This window comes from Bradysia coprophila, unplaced genomic scaffold (genome assembly GCF_014529535.1).
Source record: "Bradysia coprophila strain Holo2 unplaced genomic scaffold, BU_Bcop_v1 contig_297, whole genome shotgun sequence".
Taxonomy (NCBI): domain Eukaryota; kingdom Metazoa; phylum Arthropoda; class Insecta; order Diptera; family Sciaridae; genus Bradysia; species Bradysia coprophila.
In genome coordinates, this window is record NW_023503555.1 from 6,327,726 (window position 1) to 6,340,929 (window position 13,204).

The 13,204-nt window shown below is 38.1% G+C and overlaps 1 protein-coding gene across 1 annotated transcript; it reads left to right on the forward strand.

Annotated features, from left to right (window-relative positions):
* Positions 1-3,860: 3,860 nt before the first annotated feature.
* Positions 3,861-12,891, forward strand: LOC119078458. The gene is made up of 3 exons (XM_037185995.1): positions 3,861-3,985; positions 4,045-4,211; positions 6,320-12,891. The coding sequence occupies exon 3, from the start codon at positions 6,322-6,324 to the stop codon at positions 12,586-12,588; it is 6,267 nt and encodes a 2,088-aa protein (XP_037041890.1). The 5' UTR covers positions 3,861-3,985; positions 4,045-4,211; positions 6,320-6,321; the 3' UTR covers positions 12,589-12,891.
* Positions 12,892-13,204: the final 313 nt, after the last annotated feature.

The following is a 13,204-nucleotide window of genomic DNA, read 5'->3' on the forward strand; positions in this document are numbered from 1 at the left end:
GGTCTCACAAGTCCAACAAAAAATTTTCTAGTAAAGAGACGTCTCTACTGGTCTCAGAAACGGAAAAAAATAATTTCTGAAAATGAGACGTCTCAACCGGTCTCAGAAGTCCAACAAAAATTTTCTAGTAAAGAGACGTCTCTACTGGTCTCAGAAACGGAAAAAAATATTTTCTGAAAATGAGACGTCTCAACCGGTCTCACAAGTCCAACAAAAATTTTTCTAGTAAAGAGACGTCTCTACTGGTCTCAGAAACGGAAAAAAATAATTTCTGAAAATGAGACGTCTCAACCGGTCTCAGAAGTCCAACAAAAATTTTCTAGTAAAGAGACTTCTCTACTGGTCTCAGAAACGGAAAAAAATATTTTCTGAAAATGAGACGTCTCAACCGGTCTCACAAGTCCAACAAAAAATTTTCTAGTAAAGAGACGTCTCTACTGGTCTCAGAAACGGAAAAAAATAATTTCTGAAAATGAGACGTCTCAACCGGTCTCACAAGTCCAACAAAAATTATTCTAGCAAAGAGACGTCTCTACTGGTCTCAGAAACGGAAAAAAATATTTTCTGAAAATGAGACGTCTCAACCGGTCTCACAAGTCCAACAAAAATTATTCTAGCAAAGAGACGTCTCTACCGGTCTCAGAAACGGAAAAAAAATTCTGAAAATGAGACGTCTCAACCGGGCGCACAAGTCCAAGAAAAAACGAAATGAAAACATAACTACAATGAGACCACTTGTCCAGTCTCACAAGTCCAAAGAAATATTTTTTCCATCGTGAGACCACTCAGTCAGTCTCCACAATTCAAAAAAATATTTTCTGCCACAGAGACCACTCATTCAGTCTCGCACTGTTCACAAATAAATGTTAGCAAAAAGACTATTCGTTCAGTCTCAAGCGATCTGGAGATATAACTGCTACGAGACCACTCATCCAGTCTCGTACAGATCATGCATAGATGTTAGCAAAGAGACTACTCGTTCCGTCTGAAGCGATCTGAAAACATATAAGCAATGAGACCACTCATTCAGCCTCACAAGGTCTGGCAAAGACATTTATCGAAAAGAGACTACTCGTTCAGCCTACAGCATTCTCATTCGTTCATCCAAAATGTATTTAGCACACAAAAAATATTTTGAGACCGAAATGAAAATTCCAGCAATTTTGAGACTGGAGTTAGACCGTTGAGAATACGTATTTCGTGGTCTCATGAGACATTTTCACCCGGGTAGGTTTGTTCCAAGTAACTGTAAACACGAACTTTGACAACCCGAACAACGACAATTTCATCCATAGCAACGTCGCTTACGTGATGTTTCATACAAATCGACCAACGTCGCCTACGCGATTTACACAGAGGTATTATTGAGGTTATGGTTATATGGATGAAATTTGACAATTCATATGGCCTTGGAACAAACCTATCTGTGTTAAATAAATTAACTACGATCATGGGACTTTTTGTATGTTACACATAGTAATATGACAACACCCCAATGCATATGTTCTGTTTTTCATTAAATGTTATTCATATGACAAATGTTAAGATGGGACAAACGAAGATAGGTTCATGCACATTGCACATTGAACTAGGCACGGTCAATATGTTTACATTAAAATATTAGATAATGCTACAACGTATACAACTGTATATTTAGAGTCATCTCTGCTATAACGAAAAGGAGGAACTTATTGCTGTCTTATCAAAATAAACAATTGTAGATCATGGTCCTATGTTAGTGAAGGATCGTGACGCAAGTCCGTTCACACAAAAAATTGTGAAAATTTTTTCCACAGGACTGAGGAACTTTTTGAGTGTTCCCCCTTTGCTCCTACTACCCCCAAATTATTTTAATCGCAATCTGGGCGTCCATACGAGTTCAACGAGCTATCACACGCCTCATAAAGTTAAAATTTGACCTTGATATTAAATTTCAAAACTTGCAAATTTGTATGAAGAAACTGATTTCCATACATTTTGAAATTGATGAATTTTACCAACCTTTGTTACTTTGTCTTTCTGTTACGGTGAAACTTTTTAATTACTCGGTGGATTCGGCTGAAATTTTCAGGGTATGTCAAGCATGTAAATTAAAGGAATTTTCCCAAAAGCTTATAATTTCGGAGCTATGAGCGTTTAAAGCTATTCAGCTATGGGACCTAAAACTCATAAAATATGGTAGACAGAAAGTTCGTTCAAAAGACAAAGTTATAGAGTTTCACATTCTAGTCGACACGTGTTTCATGGTTTTCTCCAAAAATCGCTATGAGTGTTTTAAGTGCGAGCTATGTCAGCCATTAGTCAAAAAATATGGCAGATAGAAAGTTTGTTTAAATGACAAAGTTATAAATTTTTAGATTCTAGTCGACATATGTTTCAGGGTTTATCCCAAAAATCATTCATTTGGAAGCTATGAGCGTTTTAATTGTGAGCTATGTGATCTATATCTCGGCAAATATCTATAACTGCCATATAAGTTCGGTTCAAAGGGAAAGTTATAGAGTTTTGGATTTTAGTCGACACGTGTTCCAGGGTTTTTCAAAAAAGTCGCTGATTTTATTGTGTTATACCAAATCCTCAAAAAAATCTTTTTACAAAAGAACTGATATCGCCCAAAACCACTTACAGCAGATGTTGAGGAAAGTACATTAAGAAAATGTTAAAATAAAGGAAAATACGTCCTGAAGCAAAGGAAAAACAGAAAAAAACCGAATCATCTGCCACTTGTGACGCAACATTATTTTGTTAATTTTTTTCTACAATTTTGTAGAGAAATTTTTTGTATTTCTATTTGCGTGTCGAATCTGTTTGCGTCACCCCCACCGATATCAGTTCTTTTATAAGTGGATAAAAGGACTTGCGTCACATCTCCACTGTAAGTGGTTTTGGGCAATAGATTATAACCATAGTTTTCAATATCGAAGTTATTACATGCATAGTGATTTGATATCGTCGGTAAAAATGTAACTTTGTAAATCTAAATCGAAGATCTACGTTTGAACGAACGATAAGAAAAGTGGATCAGAGTGCTCGCTGAGCTCGAGTGATTTAAGACGGGTGTAACAAATTTTGGTAGAGTTTTACAACTGTAAATGATTGGGAATGATTCTATTTTCTCAACGTCAGTTGGTAAATTTTACACATAACTTTTACTAACTATAGGGATATGCTGTTTCGAAACGAAAGTTTTCATAAAATTACTAATATCAGCTATCTATTTTTTGTGAAACAATTATAATTTCACCTTTTAAACATGAGGAATCTATTGTGGTAAGGCATGCGCTCGCAACAAGAACGAAATACTAAAATACAAAATCTAGATTTTCACTTGTTAAACAAATTTTGTGTGGAATCATTTACAAACCACAACAACTCCCAACACACAGAAAACATTTTAAATTTCACTATCCTCTCCCTGTAGAAACATCTTTTTCAGTGGTATTTCATAGATTTGTTACATAAACTGCATTCCTGAGGTAAATACAAAGGAAAAAAAAACAATCTCACCCATCGGCTCAACCATTCCATTTCTCTAGAGTAGAGAAGCCATGTAAATTACAATTTCCAATGAAAAATTGGCGCACAGGTGAGAACCGAACCAACCATCTAAAAAATAAATCGGAAAAAAATCCAGCGGATCTCATTCTTTGTCGTAGCCGAAATATTTATTTTCTGATAATGCAATAAACAAATAAATGCTATCACAACTGTTTGACCGAGAAGAGGATTACCGTTTTCCACACGCACTCGTAAACATAAAAGAAAAACATCTGATAAGTATAACCCAACATTCTACAACACAAATCGATATAAATAGGAGAGTGATTTCAGCAGAAACATCATTTTGGTGTTAGCAATTGTTTTAGCTAGTGAATGATATTTTTAAAATTTAAAAGTGTTTGGAACGTTTCGAAAACGAAATTTAGTAGCTCATCAACTACAGCAGTCAACGTACAAAACGAGCTTGAAACAAGTTTTTTTTACTGTAATTTTATATTTATTTTACTTTTTTGTTTTTGTATTCATGTCAATTTTTTTGGTCAGTTTGTATCGTGGCCCGTTGAACCGTATGGTAAAAAAATAAAAAAAAAACAAACTTCACATTAGTTTAATTGATACAATTAAACTGTTTCGTTGCGCATTCACTTGATATCAACAGTTATTATACGAAGAAATAAGGAAGTCGAATAAAGGAGATCTAAGTGAATAAAGTAAGTGAAAAACATTTTTGATTTCTTTAAATTTTCAATTATAGTCGCGAATGTCGATCTGGTTTTATAATTTAATATGACTCCATCCATAACCAAAGTAAATAATATTTGTGTTTCCACAAAAAATGTAACGTTCCAATTCACTAGGCAAAAAAATTGGGCTCGGTTCCTTGAGTATAGAACACACCTCCGTTGGTCCCAATCACCTCTGGGGTTTAGGAAATCCAAAAAAAATAAAGTGTAGAAAATGAAAAGTTTGGGTCCAAGTACAGAAAACAAATTTTCATGGATAAGGATGACAAGTGCAGTGAAGTTTGTAAATCTGTGTGTATGTTTGTTGTTGACCGCCCTTGTGGTGGTTATTTTGTCTGCGGTTATTAAATCTTAGAGGACTATTTGAATGAACCCTAATCCGTGCATTTTTATTTTTTTTCTTATATATTTCGATAAAGGCTGTGTAACTTATAATATAGCTGTAGTTTTTATAATACAATCGCTAAACCGAACTGGTGTGCATACGTTATTTTGCACCAGCTGGTCCCATTTGGAATTGTATGTGACCAGCTGGTGCAAAATAACGTATGCACACCAGTTCGGTTTAGCGATTGTATAGCTGCAAGACTTATAAAAATATAGCTACTAAACGCATGTTCTTCTAATGTTGGTTATTTTCATGCAATATGAGTTACACAACTATATTATGGATTACAGAGCTACATTATGCACCGTGGACACATTTTATAGCTAGGATCTGCATATTGTGGCTGTGTACTCTATATCATAGCTGTGTAACACATATTTGACGTATGAAAAATATAGCTGTGTGCTGCATATGAGAAAATGTATGGGACCATACGCTCAAGGCATGATTCGTGCTGGTCGGACTCAATGTTAATATACAAACAAAAACTGTTCTAAAATATCTTGGCTGATTGTAATGAAGCTTGATGATCAGGTTAGAGTAATACCTTTTCAATACAGTCAGAATCCGCAGAAACACAGACGAATGAGAATATCAGAAACACTGCAATTGAATTCGTGATTCTTCGCGCTGTTTCAATTCACTTTCTTTCAGAACCTAGAACAATCCTTGCAGTGACAATTAGCAAAAGTAAAATATAAAAACTACAGATTTGAATTAGGCTGTGTGCCACATAATATAGCTGCAGGATTTATATTGCCGTAGGAACGCTTCGAAATAAGAACATGTTAAAGCACAAGCAAAATTAGCACATCAGCAGCGTATGTGACGGTCGGATTCTCAGGTTAAGCATCAATCGGCGCGGTTAGTACTTAGATGGGTGACCGCAAAATTCATGAAAGTTTGGGAAAAAAAAAATATTTCTCGTGATAGATTTGAAATGTGGCTCACAGCTATAATATAAATTACACAGCTATTTTAACTACAGTCTTCGCAATATGCATTACACAGCTATATGCCAAAAAATGGGGGTGCTAAGTCCACTTATAGCTCTCACACGCATATCAGGATTAATCTATATTGTTTCATACTCAGGGCACCGAGAACTATCTAACTGAGAATTTGTGGAAAAAAAACTTTAACATTGTTGCCTAGTGACTACAAACCAAGCACCAGAAAAATTTCTTTAGGGTCAATTTTGGCCCCTTATCTGATCATACTGATCATAAATGCAACGCAACAAGAAAAAGTCTACACAACATTTCTTAGGAATGTTAAATTATAAAGATAGGTTGTTCTACCTGCGCCCTGCGAAAGTGATCCATTACATGTGGGCCGGTTTCGGAACATTTTCTTTTTTATTTTCCTATGTTCTATGTGGAAATCAACTTTCACATGGGGCAGGTAGTAAACCAGAATACATTGTATTGTGCTACTTCATCACTTCGGAAACAACTTTGTGATACTCGCAAACTCAGTCAAGCAACTTGCTTTGGCAACTGTTTTTCGCCAACTGTCGAAAAGACAGTTACTGAAGCTTATTGCTCAAAAACTCACTTGTGAGTTTGATTTTATCCCAAAATCTGTTACCTCATGTAATAAATTACTTTCGCATCATCCAAAGTTACCTACTATTCCCGACAAATTAATTGGCGATTTATTACCTTTTACCATTTTCTCCGCACAGTAATGACGATCAATTTCGTTCTTCCGCCCGATCGGGCCCCCGTGCAGTACTTACATATGATCAAAATATGGGCGCTGGCTTATCCGGAACAAGAAATTCATGTGTGGTTCGATTCATTCGCTGATCAAGTTGCGCTATACTTCCATCGAGTATTCGAACAATTACGAGATGATCCCGCTGGAAATTTTGAAGAAAAATTCAAGTTCTTCAACGAAAGTTTCCGCTCAAGAAGAAACAAATACTTGGCAATGTTCGGTGGCCATAAGTTAATGAAGGAATTCACCGAAACATACCTTTCCAAATTGAAAGAGTCATTATCCGACCGCACGATGAAGTCTGTGTTCGAGGAGAACATGTCTCGTATATTAAAGTTTCTGACGAAAAATATGCTGGGAGAACGAGCCGACTTTAAGGGGTACTTCAACGACGAAAACGAGAAGATACTCGAAGGTAAAATTGTAGATAATTTTGATTTTATTAATAACCGTGCGTTCGCTGATATTCCGGAGAATATACGTAGCAATATTAAGGTCCATGACTTCTATGCAAACGCTAGTAACTTTGATCAAAATGTGTACGCCCTGTATTTGTTTGAAATTCTTTGTAATCGGGATGCAGCACTATCGCAAAACTTACTCACGTGTATGATCGCAAGCGAAAGTAGTGGCATAACAATGCCCGTAAATAATTATCCAAAGTTCAATGTTGACATTTCACCCAATGAGATTGATGAAGCTTTCGGTTGTGCTTTCATCAAACTACAGGACTTAAATGTGAATGAGTTCGATGTAAATCCGGAAATATGGAACAAAATCAATTCAACGGACAAAGGGAGTTTGTTCGCTCCGATTGAAGATTTGCGCCCGGATGCAATGTATTTGTCCGTCAATGAATTGGATGGTGCTATCAATTACATGGCATTTCCTCATGACAATGACCATAGTAAGATGGCACTCGAGGCTATTTACCGAAAAAGATCAAAACAAATCCAAATGTTTCCGTTGGATACCGTTCAAATGGTCGTTAATACGTTAGTTTGTCGAGGCTTGAATCCATCAAAAGGCGAACAATTTACATCAATCTTACAATCATTTCAACAGGAAATTTTCGCGTTTTACGGGACAAATAATACAGAGTTTTTCAGACAAATTGCGTCAACGTCCAGTAATTACAAAACTCATGTATCCGAATGTAGTGGAAGTAAATTTTGGAAAGAGTTGCGCGTCAATTTAAGCCCTCTTCGTTCCATTGAAAATCCGTACCAATTTACCCCATTTGATCAGTCGGCTGAAGAATATTTCGTGAGTCACATCCAAGACAGGACAATGGATCCAGCTATTGATTTAGATATATTTGTCTACATTCACGACGGAGCACAATATCTGGGCCATATTAGGTATCCGCATTTCAGTAGAAGGGGCATTTTGTTCGAGTACGATGGCGAACGTACTAATGACCGGATACAGTTTCGCGAATCAGGCATTATTCTTCCAAACAATCAAATCTTGGCTGAAGCCGATGTTATGGGACATGTTCACGGGATCTCTACAAATGGAGGTAAAATTCGTCTTCACGTCATGGGCCATTCCGGGCCCAACTTCACAGAAATTTTGTTTTCGGTGCGAAAACCGACTGCACAAAGCGTTGGAGGCTTGGAGATCAAGGAATTCAACGACGTGTTCATGGGATTTTTCAATGAATTTCTTGGTCGATCTCCTATCGAGCAGGTTGTATTTGTCTCTTGCAATTTAGCCACTCTAAGAAACAATCGTAAAAATAAACTCGAATTCTTGCCAAACGGAACGTTTCTAGAAAAGTTTATCGATAATTGCAGAATGCACGGCATTAAAATGAACCAAGTGAAAGCAGCAGACGCAAAAGTTAACGTTAATGCATTTGAGGGCCGAATGAACCTTGTTCCGAAAGATAAAATGACTGTAGTCAGAACATATATCATATACTGCGACAAGGAATTCACCAACTCCAAGACGGGTAAATACAAATGGGACAGCATCGAGCATATGGTAGATGTCACTATGAGACGACATGCTGGTAGTGGACCGACATTTAGCATCTCTGATGATGTATTCCAAGGTTCAAGCGCCATCGAATATCCAGAAATACTCGAAGTTCCTACAACAGCTGAAAGTGTTTCGAATGAAATTTTGGTCGCAAGCAGAGCGAAACGAGATGGCCACTTCATGTTAGAATCAGATGTCACTGCCCTGGTTTGTTGCGCTCAAGATCGCAATGGTGACTACATAATAGTCAGCACAATTCCCGAAAAGATCAGTGCTGTCCGCCTAGCTTTCCGAATGGCTTTTGAATTTAATGATTTTGTTACTTGGAAAGCATTCCTGAAATCCGTTTTTCCTGATGCCACCGAGCACATTGAGTCATTCATAACTGAAGAGAATTTCAATTGTTTGTTGAAAAATATTTTGTCCTCAAAGATTATGTTCGCCAACATAGACCTTTCTCAACCTCTCGCTCACGTTGATATTCGATCTTTCTTATCTATTGAAAGAGGTAACGAATCCATTGTACTCATTAATGCTTCAAATCAAGAAAATGACATCTCTCGAGTCAGTTTAGTTGAAGAAATGGAAAGATTCTCAGCCGAAGCGGACGATTTCGCCGTCGAAAAGCGTCACATTTTAGAGAGAAGAGATACGGCATTCGAAAACCTTAAAAACAATATAAGCGCCTTGAATGAGCAAGGCGATGCGCTTGTAATTTATTCCGATAAAGACAGTAACGTTCGAACATCAAATTGGTCGTCAGTACGGGATGAGTGGAACATTCACACCGAAATCGTTCGTAACGACTTAGTTTCCAGAGAGGCTACTCACGCTTTGACATTCTCCGAAACATATCACATGGCAAAAGAGCTTCGAGAAACAACTGCAGAAATATTCCGCTCATTCCCTGACAAGGAAGCACAGAAACTCGTGCCCTTGTTCGATACGCTTACCTCAGAAGGCGAAGGGACAGAAAAGACTTGGAGTTTATGCTTCGTTGATCCAGCCAGCCCAGATCACAATGCCATTACAATCCAGACCAAAAAGCCCATTTTCCAAAGAGTGAGCAATTTCATAAAGAGAGTGTCAGTCGAGCATCTCACTATGACGGGCTCTACAGGACTTAATCTGTTTTTTGCTGCTCAAGCACTTTGTCATTGGGTCGAGTACGGCTTCAGACCATCGACTGAAGGAATAACTGATAAAAATCTCGCCACGGCCATGGAAGTCCATTTTTATGTCAATGCAGCTGGTGTTATTCAAGGTCTGACTGAATCGGGTTTTCTCATTGGCAAGGCCGCTACAAACTTGGTAATACGTAACGCACTTTTGATCAAGGCTTTGCAGCCCTTTGTGAAAATGTCGCTGGTAATGGCGGAAGCATCGAAAACAGGGAAAGCGCTGTTGTCACTCGGTCGTTTTGCCGGCAACGCAATGCACGTCATTGGATTCCTTGTGAATGCTATTGATTTGGGTTTAAATATCTTTGAATTGACTCGAAATCATGATCCAGCCCAAAGACCTGTCTTGATAACAAACACCGTGTTCTCTGCAACAGGCCTGGTCGTTTCCATCGCGGCAATTGTTGCTGCAATTGTTGGGGCGACGGCATGGACTGGCCCGCTCGCTTTAGTTGGCCTGGGTGTTGCTATACTATCAATTCCAGTCACATATTTCGTGTCCAGATTCGTTGGAGCAGTTGAAAAGGCCAAACATGTCGGCAAAATCATTGAGTCGATTGTAAACGAACTCCGAAATGGAACCTACCAGAAGAACGCAGAAGGCAAATTCTTATCAGCACCTTCTTTCATTGCCGTGCGAGAGTTGAAATTAACAGCCTCTGCATTGGAGATTGCCTATGGCAAGGTCGATTACAAACCGACGTCAACATCTACCAATTGGTTCACTTACTGGTATCATGCCGACAAAGAATATTATGTGGATCCAAATCATGCAAAGATACCGATTGATGAAAATATTCGAGTTCTAGTCATGCCTCACCTTCCCGGCTACACATTTGAAATTGGTGAAGAATGGCTTCCATTTGGAGCTACTCGTCATGATGCCGAGTTCAACACGGCTCATGATCTTCAGAGCAAAGATTCCGGCTTCAAATTCCAAAAAGATGGCTGGACCGGATTCGACGATCAAATAGCAACTGATTTAAAGTTTAATTTCGAAAAAACTGACATCACTATACACATTGAAGAGAGTAATTGGCAAATGGTTTTCCCTTGGGGTGATCCAGCACATGCCAAAGACGAAGACGAAAGAAAATTGATTGCCGCTTCGAATGATGAGTTTAAATCCAATTTAGAAAAGCTCACTTATCACATAAGCGCGAAGAATGGCGGTCGACAATACATTTCCTTGCCTGGGCTGGAATGTCCTGTGGACATCAGGTTGGACGCATCCAACAAAGATGCTGTGTGGTTTATTCAATTCACTGAACGCTCAATTTCGCAAAAGGATCTGCAAATTGATCAAGGGAATATCAGATTAGGCGAGAAACAAAACATCAAAGTGAATGGCCAGGAGTCGGCGATCTACGTAGTCGTTTCGAAGTATCAAGATCCGAATAGCAATTACAATGGAATCGCCTACTTTGATTTGCGAAAAAATATTTTCTTTTATAATAAGGAAGCCACCCAAGAAGAGCAAGAGAAGGCCGTTTTCCTATTTGACACGAAAGAGTACGCATGTTTCTACCTAGAGAAGGAGGACGAAACACTTTGGTTCGTATGTAATGAAACGAAAAAACTGTCGCTCAAGTTCAGCGGAGTTAAGACTTTCCAGAATCAGGGTGAAGGAACTGTCATTGTTCGCAAAGATGGAGTAATTTATTACGTAACAAAGGATTTGAAGACTCAACTGTTGTTCTCGCAAATTTTTGGTTTTACTGAGAGTTGGTTCAATCAAATAAAAGATCAGTTGCAAGCCCTGGCCAAAATGGATGCCCTGCTGAAAGACAATTCACATAATCCCATAGTGCATTTGTATATGCCCCACCGCACAAATGACGACAAAGTGATAAACACCCACACTTGGTACTATCCGGGAAAAAAGAGATACTTTGTGTTAAATGAAGATTATACTGAGGCAAGATTCGTGAGCTATGACGATCAATTGGCATATTTTGTGGAAGAAAATCAAAAGCAGCTTGTCATCACAAAAGGGCTTGATATGGAGGATTTCGTGACAAAAATGAAGATATATGAAGATATAACTCATATTCACATGAACGAACCTTGCACAGTCCTAATGCGTGGCGTTTTGAATGCAAGTGTTGTGCCCAGGGGGTTGAGCGTTGCCATTAGTAGCGGCTTGGAGTTTCTTTTGTACAAAGACGATTCGTCGAAGTATCAGATCAATGTACATACGTTCCATCTCGATAATTTAGTCGAGCATGCCAATTTCGGAGATCGTTGCTTGAAAGACATTTCATTTCTTGACAACGAAATTCGCAAAAAACATCTTACCGATCCAAATATTTTGGGCGAAATTACAATTAAACGTTCATCTCTCGTTGCCATTGAGCATGAGGAAAAGTATGTTGGCTACTCCATTGATGGCGATGTCGGTTATATTTGTGTGGCACAATTTCCGAATGCCTTCAAAATTAGAACGCTGGGACACGATGATCGTCACGTATACCACATCATAGACTATCAATCGGTGTACCAATCTGATTGGGTTAAGCACTTGTCTCAAATCCGAAGCGGACCTCAACAGAGTTCAACTCGTCTGTTAGAAGCAGAAGTTATTGAAATGTTTGATCAAACAATGTTTCTGAAATCAGATAACGCAGGTAGAAATTCAGCTCTCTGGCAGGCTTTGAGCATTTTATCGAAATTGCCTGAAATTGAATTCATTCGGCTTGAATCAAACTATTACCAATTCAACTTCGACCAACTGAAAAATGTCACTTGTAGCTTGGATCTTACTAATGTCCATCGATCACTTTTGCTGTTTCCGGAATATCCTGACATTCGTATACAGCGTCAAAACTTTGATCTTTGTTTCTCTTGTTCTTTAACCAAAAGCGTTTTAGTTTTGCAAGGTGTATTTAAAGAAGGATTTGACAGTCATGTAAGCATGCAATATTATTTAACAAGTTCTAATTTAGATGTATTGGCTCGTTCTTATGGTCAAATTACAAAACATAAAGGGCCGATTTCTCTTCTTGATCAACCATTTTATCCAGCTATAACAATAGAAGAACTTTATGATTTTATAATCAATCTATGATATTTTTGTAACAATTACAAAAATCTATTGAGAAAATATCAGTCAGTCAGTCAAGGGACCTGACCCACCCATATGGTGGGGCCTTGTGATTTTATATGTATTAAGACACTGTCCGTAAACACAGAAACAAGTTTTTCTCAGTAACGTGAATAAATCGAGGGCCACGTCACTTAAGTTCATATCTCCGATATTTCATAAATTACCCGACATGAAGTCAATCGGTCATATCACGGCAGTGTAAAATAAACCAGGCAGGAGCGGCTCATTTTTGAAACGTCAAATAAGGGACCTGTTGTAATACACTGTATGAAAATGAACTCAAATGAACACTGACATAAATTGCAAAAAAATTTGGCTACCAGATAATTCAGGTCCCTAGTCAAATCAAGCGCTCCTGCCTGGTTTACTTTACTCTGCCGTGGTCATATGGTTTGGAAGATATTGTCGAAAAACTGAAAAGAATCTAGAGATTCTCTAGTAGAGAATACACCCGCGGAATTTTGAAAACCGACACATTTTCTGTTTTTTGTGAATTTTGCGTGTATTTTTATATGGAGAAATTAGAAACTCAAGTAAAGCACAGAGACAGAAAATGTGTCGGTTCTCAAAATTCCGC